The sequence below is a fragment of the Paramisgurnus dabryanus genome, chromosome 11 (assembly GCF_030506205.2).
Source record: "Paramisgurnus dabryanus chromosome 11, PD_genome_1.1, whole genome shotgun sequence".
Taxonomy (NCBI): Eukaryota; Metazoa; Chordata; class Actinopteri; order Cypriniformes; family Cobitidae; genus Paramisgurnus; species Paramisgurnus dabryanus.
In genome coordinates this window covers 36791175-36804402 of record NC_133347.1, presented here as the reverse complement: position 1 = coordinate 36804402, position 13228 = coordinate 36791175, and the positions used below count along the sequence as shown (strand labels likewise).

Sequence of the window (13228 nt, the reverse complement as noted above, 5' to 3'; positions counted from 1 at the left end):
TTGTTTTTGCTCGGATTATTATTTTTATTTTTTTTTTTTTTTTTTTTTTTTTAACACTTTTGGACTTTTTGGGGGCCTTAACATACTCGAAAACTCTTGAAATTTGGCACAGACGTCAGAGTCGTCCGTCATCGCAGAAATCCAAAGCCTGGAACACGGGCGTGGCACGGGGGCTCTATAGCGCCCCCTGTAATGCAAAAAAAAACATTGATGCACAGATCGGGCAAAAATTTACGCACATGTACGAGAGTTGGTACGCATATAGATCTCATCGACCCGAACAACTTTCGCCCTCTAACATTTAAGCTCCGCCCAACAGGAAGTCAGCTATTTTGGATTGTTTAAAAAGTGCATTCGTTGAACTTTTAAATACTCCTCCTAGTGGATTCATGGGATTGACACCAAACGTGGTGATCATGATGTCGAGACATTGTACTTGCTAAATTGCGAAGGGATTTTTGATATCTCGAACGGTTCTGCCATGGCGAGGCGACGAATTTATGGCTAATTTAGAGAAACAGGAAGTGTCTAATTTCTAAGGCAAAAAATATCTTATTGTGATGCCATGCGGGGTGTTTGTTCGTCTGAAGATTCCGAACGCATCGATGTGCCTATTGTGACTCCCGGGTATAGCGCCACCACCAGGCGCCAGGAAGTGTGTCAGTCATGAACTTTTAAATACTTCTCCTAGGGAATTCATACGATTGACACCAAACGTGGTGAACATGATGCTGAGACATTGGACTTGCTAAATTGCGAAGGGATTTTTGATATCTCAAACGGTGTTGCCATGGCGAGGCGACAAATTTATGGCGAATTCAATGAAACAGGAAGTGTCTAATATCTAAAGCAAAAAATGTCTTATTGGGATGAAACGCAGTGTGTATGTTCGGCCAAGGATTCCGATCGCATCAATGTGCCTATTTTGAGTCTCGGGTATAGCGCCACCAACAGGCACCAGGAAGTGTGGCAGTCACAAAAGGTGGATTTCTTGACAGTTGCATATGGTGAACTTTTGAATACTCCTCCTAGGATTTTCATGCGATTGACACCAAAAGCGGTCAACACGATGCTGAGACATTGTAGATGATAAATTGCGAAGGGATTTTTGATATCTCGAACGCTGTTCCCATGGCAACACGTCAAACTTTACTTTCATTTTCAGGCATATTTAAGCTCTTGGCGTGCACTTTGGGTGCCTTAACATGCTCGAAAACAACGGAAATTTGGCACAGATGTCAAAGTCACGTGCCACTAGGCTCATGCAAAGGCTGGAATATGGGCATGGCAAGGGAGCTCTGTAGCGCCCCCTGTAATGCAAAAAAATAACATTGATGCACAGATCGGGCAAAAATGTACGCACATGTACGGGAGTTGGTACGCATATAGATCTCATCGACCCGAACAACTTTCGCACTCTAAGATTTAAGCTCCGCCCAACAGGAAGTCGGCTATTTTGGATTGTTTAAAAAATGAATGCGTTGAACTTTTAAATACTCCTCCTAGTGGATTCATGGGATTGACACCAAACGTGGTGAACATGATGTCGAGACATTGGACTTGCTAAATTGCGAAGGGATTTTTGATATCTCGAACGGTTCTGCCATGGCGAGGCGACAAATTTATGGCGAAATCAGAGAAACAGGAAGTGTCTAATATCTAAGGCAAAACATTTCTTATTGCGATGCCAAGCGGGGTGTTTGTTCGCCTGAAGATTCCGATCGCATCGATGTGCCTATTGTGACTCCCGGGTATAGCGCCACCACCAGGCGCCAGAAAGTGTGTCAGTCACAAAGCTGGATTTTTTTGACAGTTCCATGCGATGTTCTTTTAAATACTCCACCTAGGATTTTCATGCGATTGACACGAGAATTGGTCAACATGATGCCAAGACATTGTAGGTGATAAATTGCGAAGGGATTTTTGATATCTCAAACGCTGTTCCCATGGCAACCTGTCAAACTTTACTTTCATTTTTTAGGCATATTTAAACCTTACATCTGCGTGTGGTAAACTTTTAAATACTCCTCCTGAGGAAATTATGTGATTGACTCCAGAAGTGGTCAACATAATGCTGAGACATTGTAGATGATGAATTGTGAAGGGATTTTTGATATCTCAAACGCTGTTCCCATGGCAACGTGTCAAACTTTACTTTTATTCCAGGCATATTTAGGACTCTTGGCTTGCTTAGATTAACCTAAACGTTGGCACACACATCAGAGTTGTCGGCTGTTCAGAGTGGACAAATAGGTCAGACAAAGGCGTGTCTCTTTAGTGGCTCACTAGCGCCCCCGTTTGTCTAAAATGTGGGGTTTTTCTTTTACCTACAGTCCCCAAATGGCTCAGTAACAACATTAAATAGCCCACTGATGTTTACCCACTTGATGTCCTTGCCCACCGTGCATCGTTTTCTCGGACGCATCGTGTAGCGGTAAAAAAACGTGCGAGGGCCCGCCATTGCTGCTTGCAGCTATATTTAGGGCTCGAGCACCGAGGAGCAGGCCAGAATGGCCTGCACCGTAGGTGCGAAGCCCTATTGTTTTTGCTCGGATTATTATTTTTATTATTTTTTTTTTTTTTTTTTTTTTTTTTTTTAACACTTTTGGACTTTTTGGGGGCCTTAACATACTCGAAAACTCTTGAAAATTGGCACAGACGTCAGAGTCGTCCGTCATCGCAGAAATCCAAAGGCTGGAACACGGGCGTGGCACAGGGGCTCTGTAGCGCCCCCTGTAATGCAAAAAAAAACATTGATGCACAGATCGGGCAAAAATGTACGCACATGTACGAGACTTGGTACGCTTATAGATCTCATCGACCCGAACAACTTTCGCCCTCTAACATTTAAGCTCCGCCCAACAGGAAGTCGGCTATTTTGGATTGTTTAAAAAATGCATGCGTTGAACTTTTATATACTCCTCCCAGGAGATTCATGCGATTGACACCAAACGTGGTGAACATGATGTCGAGACATTGGACTTGCTAAATTGCGAAGGGATTTTTGATATCTCGAACGGTTCTGCCATGGCGAGGCGACAAAGTTGTGGCGAAATCAGAGAAACAGGAAGTGTCTAATATCTAGGGCAAAAAATGTCTTATTTTGATGACATGCGGGGTGTTTGTTCGTCTGAAGATTCCGATCGCATCGATGTGCCTATTGTGACTCCCGGGTATAGCGCCACCACCAGGCGCCAGGAAGTGTGTCAGTCACAAAGCTGGATTTTTTTGACAGTTCCATGCAATGTTCTTTGAAATACTCCTTCTAGGATTTTCATGAGATTGACACCAGAAGTGGTCAACATGATGCCGAGACATTGTAGATGATAAATTGCGAAGGGATTTTTGATATCTCGAACGCTGTTCCCATGGCAACGCGTCAAACTTTACTTTCATTTTAAAGGCATATTTAAGCCTTTCTGTTGCATGCAGGAAACTTTTAAATACTCCTTCTAGGATTTTCATGAGATTGACACCAGAAGTGGTCAACATGATGCCAAGACATTGTAGATGATAAATTGCGAAGGGATTTTTGATATCTCGAACGCTGTTCCCATGGCAACGCGTCAAACTTTACTTTCATTTTAAAGGCATATTTAAGCCTTTCAGTTGACGCCAATGTTCTTTTAAATACTTCTTCTAGAATATTCATGAGATTGACACCAGAAGTGGTCAACATGATGCCAAGACATTGTAGATGATAAATTGCGAAGGGATTTTTGATATCTCAAACGCTGTTCCCATGGCAACGCGTCAAACTTTACACTCAAAAAAATAATATGTTGGATTTAATTAACTTTTTTTTGTCAACAGGTTCCACCTAACAAATTTTGTTGAATTTATGTAACATTATCTATTTCAGTAAACTTAAGTTTTTTATATAAACATAATGCAATCTTGTTTAGTTGAATTAAATTAACTTTCTTGTTTTTGTTTTAAATAATTAACTTAATTAAGTTCAACTGAACTATATATAGTTTTTTACATTCAACCAAAATAAAAATCTGTTTTTTGCTTTGCATTACTTTATTTAGTTAGTGCATTTCAACAATTTAAAATTGTACACATACATAATAAAAAAAAATTATACAATAAAAAGTGAAAATATGTACCATGTGAACATTGGCTCACTGTTTTCTCTTCTTATTGCAAGTAAAACAATTTTACACATTTTTAACAATAAAAATGTATGCAAAATCTGAACTCTGTAAACAATGTCTTACGGTTTTCTCTTACTATTTTAGGTAAAAAATATACAGTAAATATACTGAATGCATTTAAGAACACAAATGTCCAACAAGATTTATTTGTTCAAAATTTGTATTTTTAAAACTATTCCATTTCCTTATTAAAAGCAAAATACAATAAAATACAGAAAATAAAAGCACATTGCCTATAAATGAAATTAAGTGGGAGAAAAGTCTCTCTTTTCCCCTCTTTAAATTGGGAAAAGTAACAATGGATTTACCGAAATACCGAAAGAACTGTAACATGGCAGAACTGGAACAAATGTACTGTAACAGTCAACAGTATACTGAGTATAATGATTTTCAAGAAAAAAACTCTTAGTATTTTTGTCTTGTTTTCAGTAAAAAAAAAATAATAAAAAAAATTTAATTTGATATTTTTGGTCTAAAAACTAGAGTTATTTTCTTAATTAAAATTTTTGTAGATATTTTTACTGAAAACAAGACAAAAATACTAAGAATTTTCTTGAAAATAATTTTATGCAGTGTAACATTGTGGAAACAAGTACCATCACTTGATCCTGACCTCAACTTAGTACTTAGAAAAGAAGCTTATTTTTCAGGACATGGACCTTGTTTGACAGCTTGTTGGCATCTAGCTCCATCAAAAGTTTTTGAAATATCTCAAAAGTGTACCTCAAATCTTGCGGGTAGGCCAAGTTGAATGCATAAATCAGACCAAGCATCATAGAACACGCATGTGCCACATTGTTAAGGTTTTCAAGTATTTTGATGCCTTCAATGATGATGCCAACATCTTGGTAAGGGTCTGTAGCATGTGCCCCTTCAGGGTTGATGACATAGATTCCAAGGGTGGTGTTGCGCATCAAGGTTTGGGCTTCTTCATGTTCAACATCCTAAAAGACAAATACAAAAAGAAACAATTAGATAAAATCTGGGTGAAAGTGGGAAATTGGTTTTAGAGATATGTTAAACAGGTTCAAATTACCATGTACTCCTTCACAAGGTTTGAGGGGTCTTCGTTCACATAAACAACGAGTGCTTTTAGGATGCATTCACGTCTTTTTTCGATGGAAACATTCTGAAAAGTGTAACAAGAAACCATTATTAGCAGGTTGCTTTTTCACACTTGCAAAAATGATTGCTATATACAAATTATCTGACAATGTTATTTCTATAAGGGTCATTTCTGAAAACAAGAACAAAAGAAAATGACCCTAAACCAAACATTTTTGATGTCCGAGTTATTCTGACTCTGATGCTTCTGAAAAATATGGTAAAAGGCTATATGCAAGCCTTTAAATTAAAACAGTTTACATTACAGAACATATGAAGTGTTCAAATGCAATTTTATCTTTTCTTTTAAATGAGCATTTTATATCAGGCGTTTAGTGTTGGTCTACAACAGGGGTGGCGAACGTCGGTCCTGGAGAGCCGCAGCCCTGCAGTTTTTAGCTCCCGATTAAACCTCACCTGTCTGAAGGTTTCTAGTAACTCTTTAGACCTTGATTACCTGTTCAGGTGTGTTTGATTAGAGCTGGAGCTAAACTCTGTAAGACTGCGGCTCTCCAGGACCGACGTTCGCCACCCCTGGTCTACAAATTGATTTCAGACTGTGGATTTAGCAAGTTTTTAAGCAAAATTATTTGAGTAACGTACACTATGTAAAGAGTATTTACTAAAAATCATAATCTCATTTTGACTGAAATGGGTTTTAAAGGAAAACACCACTGTTTCACTATTTTACTATGTTATTAGCTCAACTTAGACAAATTAATACATACCTATCTTTTTGCAATGTGTGCAACTTAACCTTTGTACAGTGCGTTGTGAATGTGTTAGCATTTAGCTTAGCCCCATTCACTCCTTAGGATCCGAACAGGGGTGAATTTAGAAGCAACCAAACCAGGGGTGGGCAATTCCTGGTCCTGAGGGATACAGCCCTGCAGAGTTTAGCTCCAACCCTAATCAAACACAGCTGAAAAATCTGATTGAAGTCTTCAGGACTGTTTGGAAATTACATTCAGTTGTGTTCGATTAAGGTTGAAGCTAAACTCTACAGGACTGTGGCCTTCGATGCCCACCCCTGGACCAAACACTTCCATGTTTTCCCTATTTAAAGACTGTTACATGAGTAGTTACACGAGTAAGTATGGTGGCACAAAATAAAACGTGGAGAATTTTTTTAAGCAGATAAAAAACTGAGAACTACATTGTATGGTGGAAGAACTCTTAGTTTGCAGCACTTCGACCTCTGGAGCAGTAACAACATCACTCCTGACTACTCTCCCTCTCGCTCAAACTCAGTGAGAGGGAGTGATGATGTTACTGTGCACTGAGGTCGAAGTGCTACAAACTAAGTGCTCTTCCACCATACAATGTAGTTCTCATTTTTTATCTACTTAAGAAAAATCTCCACGTTTTATTTTGTGCCACCATACTTACTTGTGTAACTCCTCATGTTACAGTCTTTAAATAGGGAAAACATGGAAGTGTTTGGTGGCTTCTAAATTCATCCGTTTGGATCCTAAGGAGGCTAGGCTAAATGCTAACACATTCACGACATGCTGTGCAAAGATGAAGTACACACACTGGAAAAAGATAGGCATGTATAATTTGTCTAAGTTGAGCTAATAACATAGTAAAATATTGAAAATAGTAGTGTTTTCCTTTAAAGCCACGCGTTAGTTGCATTTCACTGAAAAAAAGATATTCAGCCATTATTTATCCTACTGCAACCATTATTAACTTCAGTGTTCTAATTAAGAGAAAAAAAACAAGAGGTATCATACCATGAGGCTTGGTGCATAATAACTGAAAGCTTATATTTGGGAGAAATATTGCCAGATTTAAAATGATGAGTATAGAGAGCATACCTGATCCAAAACTGACATGATGTTGTTGATCTTCTGTCCTGCTGCTCCTCCTTTCTTTCTGAAAACACTGATAAGCTGAGTTGAGAAATGATCGAGCTGACCCATGAATTTGGACACCAAAGGGATTGTTGTAATCCTACTGAATTCTGCAGAAACCTAATACCAGTTTTAAAAGAACAAATCAAAATAGTTAGTGATATGCGTGACATTCCTTACAAGTATTATAATACAACAACACTTAGGGTATGTCTTTACCAACACTTACAGATCACATACAAAATTACCACAAATGAACAAACCAATTAAATGTGAATAATCATTCATTTCAAAATTTACAACCACCATCTAAGTATTTACAGAAAGACATTACAAAGACTTACCTCTCGTTCATTAAACAGTGCTGGCCATCTATTCTTAAATTCACCAATGCCAGGCAAATCTTCAACCACCTCATGTCTTCTAAGCGAAAATGTTCTGTCCATCAGCCCCCTGATAACCTGCTCATTGTTTCTTTTAGTCACCTCAGACAGTAGTGCAATTCTTTGATGTTCAAGTGTTTCTTTTGTTTCTCCCAGTGGGTAATCCGGACAATAGTTTACCTCAGCTTTTTTAGGTTTCTTCACTTGGTTAGGACTTCCCACTGATCCTTTTCGCTTGTGTGAGTTGATGTTTAGCTCAGAACATCCTATGTTCCTCAATTTTGTTCGGAAGTTTGCCATCTTGTATTTTAAACTTATTTTCCAGCCATAGTAGCCACTTGCAGAGCCTTTTTCTTTGAGGCAAGGGAACTTCTGTACCAAAGCAGCAGCTACATCATCAAGATCTGCAGTTGAGGGGTATGCCTTGTACTTTATTATTTCTGCAGCTAAAGCATCTAAAATGTCAGACTTCAGCTTGGTATTGGGGCTGAGAAGAGTACCATCCGTTTGATAAGCCAGCTGAGCTTTTTGCAGTTGCATCTCAGCATCAAAACTAAACTGTGGTATTGGAAAACTTTGAGGCCATACCTTATTTCTAACACAGCACAGAGATTCTGGAGTTGAATGTGCAGATGAATGTGAGGATGAGGAAGGTGCAGATGAATGTGAAGATGAAATGATGTCTGTGTCACAGGATGAGCCCGAAGATGTCTCAATTACTTCTGGCACAGATGGAGCAGAAGAGCTACTTGTAGATGAAGGCAACTGAATCACCTTAAGTGTGGCTCTGTCCTGTATGTCTGAAGTTGAACTGAGGTTAACAAAATCATTAAAATCGGGATCTTTGAATTGTATTCGAAAATGTTCATGTACTCCAAGTTGTGTTTGGATTTCTCTTTTAAGGTCATTCAATGAGTCTGGTATACCAGTTGGGAGAATTAACCTTTCACAGTCGTTATCTCCCAAGATTACTAGAAGCTTGGCTGTGCTATCCATTACATCAAACCTTTCTGAAAGAGAGAGGGACATGAATCTATTAGTACAATGCCAGCAGATTTATTCTTACTATTAACTATAAAATTTACATTTACTAGAAAATGAAACTAGCATTACATTTTAGAACAACATCTGTTTATCCTAAGGAGTGAATTGGATATTTAAAACTTCACATAAGCATATTAATTAACACTGTGTGCCATGGCCCTCTACACAAAGAACTTGTCATGCATATCATGTTTGACAGTAGCCCTACAAGACTTTAATTGCTGGATACTGCACCTAATCAATAAGTATGTGTCTTTTTAGGGTAATCATTCGGACCCCTCCAACCATATAATCAGCAAGAGGGTATGGATCTTTCAACTCATTGTGGGGAATGAAGCAAATTTCATGAGTTGGTACCAATTCAAAGGCCCTGAAGTGCTCGTGATACCATGAAGACATTTTTTTGGCAATGAAAGCTAGACTGTCTTTGATTATACAAATTTGCGTAATTTCAGCAAATTCTGAAAACCCACAAAGAGAGCCATGGGCAATTATCATGCCATTGCGATATGTAATGCCATCATAAGAGACATTCCGAGCAACACTGACACTGGAGATACCAGGATACCTAGCATTGAGGCAATGTACAACATCCTCTTTCAGGACCTCAACAGCGACGTTGGAGACATGTGTGACCTGAAAGGTGGTCTTTTCACGGCTGGGTATGTGAATGTTATATCCAGCCATCAATTGGTGTTTACTTGCCAAAGTCAATGTTATGTTCTTGAAGCAATTTGTGTGCCTAACTACTTGTTTGAAGTAGCTATGCTTTGATTCAAAACGCAATGTCCATAGAAAAACCAAAGGCCCAAAGCAGCGAATCATTTCTGGATAATGCTCCAAATAGTGATGTTTTGGAAGCAGTCGTTTACTTGGGAACAACAACTGATGTTTCTGACGGTGTTCAGAGATCTTGCATTCCAGATATGCAATAGTCTCATCTGTATGAACCAAAGACAGAACCAGTTCCACAATATCCTTCAAGTCTAAAATCATGAGCCACACAGGTTCATCTGCAGGCACCAAATGTCCAATAATCAATGGCAGTAATCTTAACAGGCACCAATTTTCATGTGCGTTGCCACCAACTGATCTTCTGCTTGCAAAAGTCTGTGGCACCAGTTGAGGTCGGTTTGTCTTATCACCCCACTTGTACGGAAAATGATGAATAAGCTCATTGAGCCTATCAAGAGACAAGATCTTTTTTGAAATAAGTACAGCAAAGCACTCAGCCAGCTCAACTGGTACTATGCCTTCAAAAAGATCATGAGCCAAATCAGGAGGGTAGCCTGTTGTAACATTGAAGTACTTAAGGCTGTCACTGAAAACACATGCTTTTTTCACACCAATGACATTCACATTGTTTTCCAAAGCATGTTTCACATGCCCTTGGTGCTCTTCTGCAGTCCGAAGTGTAAACAAACCTGCCCTTACTTCATTGGTCTGAAAATCTTCACGTGAAGCTGTACAAAATCGACAACAGTAGTCACCTGAAAAGTTCTCAATGAAGCCAGCCATAGAATGAGTGGCAAGATTATCAGCCACAACACACTCGACTGTTCCTTTAAGGAATGTTCCTAGTTTGTGGACATACACACCTTGCTGTTCCAAAGTTTGGAGATCATGCAATAGAGGTCGCAATATTTTCTCAAATCCATACGTCTTCACATCTTCTGTTTTGCATAAAACAGCAAGATTAATTGAAGACAACGCTGACTGAAACACTGTTGGTACATTGCCCAAAATCCAGTACATTCCACATAACTTGTGTTTCTTTCTCGATGTCCCAAGAGGGTTGCAAATTTCAAAATCATCAACATAAAAACGCATAGATATCCTCAACTCCTCTGAGAAGAAATCATTTGTTTTGAAATAGAGACCATCTTGAATTGACCTGTACTGATGCACATCTCTTCTTAATTGTTGAGAACTATGACTTTCGACCACTTTGTCAAGTAGGTCATTCTGAGCTAATAAATTCTGCAAAGACTCAAGTATTGGAACATACTGATAGCTTCTGTTTCCCTTGGCTTCAAGAACATACTCTACAGGGTCTACAACTTTAAAATGTTCCCTATAATATTGTTTACGCTTAAACGCAGAGGATAGTGGACCACCACGCTTTATTGCGGTAAATAAAGGGTTTGTTGTACTAAGAGCTGTAAGAAGTTCTTTGACCAGAGATTCGTTATCATCAATTCTGTGCTTCTGTAATGTGTCTACAATTATTCTGCCAGTCAATGGAAAGGAAGCGTCACTTAGTAAATAATACAGATCCTCCAATAACTCATCAACAGCTGTGCCTGGGACATGGTAGTAATTCTCCAGCTTTAAAAGCAAGGAAGCTAATTTAAGCTCTACCAACTCAGTCAAGTTCTCTGGAACCTCATCTTTATCGATACAGCTGGAATTGTCATCTACCACAGACGCATCACTTTCTTCTGTTAAAAGACTGTCTTCAGATACCCCACTTACCCCTTGTGTTTTCACAATACCTTCCTTAAAATCTGCCAATGAACACTGACAGTGTTTTCGGTTTTTATGTGATTTAAATGTGCCATACACATTTGTTTTGAAAGAGCAATCCTTAAACATACAACTTACTGTCTCATGACTGCGCAAGTGATTATTAATATGAAGAAAGTACTCATTTAATGAAGGAATGTCAGTGGCAGTACAAACATGACAATTTATCATTGTGGTTTCACTAGAATTTTGCCTTTGAGGTTGCTTCTCACTGCCATGTGATCTGCTTAAGTGGGACCGCAGTGCGTTCCATGTTTTAAAAGTGCATGGACAGTCAGTATATGCACATGGATATGCTTGTCTGCGGCCATAGTGTCCATGTACTAACCTGAAGTGTTTTAAAAGCGTTGATCTGGATGTGTGAAATGAGCCACAATCTCTGCACAGCCACTTGTGGGACTCCTGAGGCATAACTTCCAAACTCTGTTAAGCGGAAAAGGACGTTAGTCACCAATTAAATTGAATAAAATACTACTACATATATATAAAAAATATAATTAAACACTACCAACTGCTAAACTGTAGTATAAATGTTTTGGATGACCTTACCAACAAGTTACTTAACTAAATGCCAACTTATTTAAGTGTTAAATGTGTATTTAAGTGTTAAATGTGTATTTAAGTGTTAAATGTGTTTAGTTCTATGATGAAATCAAATAGAAATGCAAAGACCACAATTTAAAAGAATTATTAAAAAACTAATACTAAACCATGGGACAAAATGAATTTATTTGCACGTGTACACCTATCTGTTTTCACATAAATTGTGAGAATGCTCACTAAATGCTCCTAATTATCTATTTAATACAAGTATTTGTCTTTTTATGGGAGAATTTAAATTAAATCAAAGTGCAAAACGTGGAAAATATTACATAGGAATTAAAAAGCAATGCAGAGTGACTAATAATACTCTGAAAACAAAGTAAATTACACACGTGTAATATATCTGGTAATTATGTGGTCTGTAATGCTCCTAATTAGCAATTTAATACAAGAATTTGTCTTTATATGGGAGAATTTAAATTAAATCAAAGTGAAAAACGTGGAAAATATTACATAAGAATTAAAAAGCAATGCAGAGTGACTAATAATACTCTGAAAACAAAGTAAATTACACACGTGTAATATATCTGGTAATTACGTGGTCTGTAATGCTCCTAATTAGCAATTTAATACAAGTATTTGTCTTTATATGGGAGAATTTAAATTAAATCAAAGTGAAAAACGTGGAAAATATTACATAGGAATTTAAAAGCAATGCAGAGTGACTAATAATACTCTGAAAACAAAGTAAATTACACACGTGTAATATATCTGGTAATTATGTGGTCTGTAATCTGTAATTCACATTTCTAATCTATTGATAATCTCAATATAAATGCAAATAAGTAAAATATCTCACCTGTGTCTCCACATATAGACAAAACCTTCTCCGTTTTCTCCGCTTGTAAAGTAATTTTGTTCACAAGACGTTAATGCAGAAAATGGCCGACCGTAATCAGGAGAGTGAACCATGTGCGTTCTATCTGCGCATGCGCATGTGCAGCTCCACCTGCTGATCAAAGTGCGGTACTGCAGAAGCAACACAACTTTATTTCATTCATTTAATGTAATTGAGTTGTGTAAATTTGAAAATTACTTTTTCTAATTTTGTCCAAACTAAGATTTTAATTTTAATGCACAAACTTAAGTGTATTATATAATTCAAACGTATTTAAATTCTTTGAACCAACAATAGCTGTGTTTCATTTTTTTGAGTGTACTTTCATTTTAAAGGCTTATTTAAGCCTTTAAGTTGACGCCGATGTTCTTTTAAATACTCCTTCTAGAATATTCATGAGATTGACACCAGAAGTGGTCAACATGATGTCGAGACATTGTAGATGATAAATTGCGAAGGGATTTTTGATATCTCGAACGCTGTTCCCATGGCAACGCCCCAAACGTACATTTATTTCAGGCATATTTAGGACTCTTGGCGTGCTTAGATTAACCTAAAAGTCGGCACAAACATCAGAGTTGTCGGCTGTTCAGAGTGGACAAATAGGTCAGACAAAGGCGTGTCTCTTTAGTGGCTCACTAGCGCCCCCGTTTGTCTAAAATATGGGGTTTCTTTAACCTACTGTACCTGAATGGGTCAGTAGTAACATGAAAT

The 13228-nt window shown here is 37.9% G+C and overlaps 1 protein-coding gene across 1 annotated transcript; it reads right to left on the bottom strand.

Moving 5' to 3' along the window:
* Positions 1–4196: 4196 nt before the first annotated feature.
* Positions 4197–12764, bottom strand: LOC135718109 (sterile alpha motif domain-containing protein 3-like). Its single transcript, XM_065240391.2, has 6 exons — positions 12476–12764; positions 11402–11496; positions 7465–8513; positions 7085–7240; positions 5197–5289; positions 4197–5104 (listed from the first exon to the last, which is right to left on the bottom strand). The coding sequence occupies exons 3-6, from the start codon at positions 8497–8499 to the stop codon at positions 4787–4789; spliced, it is 1602 nt and encodes a 533-aa protein (XP_065096463.1). The 5' UTR covers positions 8500–8513; positions 11402–11496; positions 12476–12764; the 3' UTR covers positions 4197–4786.
* Positions 12765–13228: the final 464 nt, after the last annotated feature.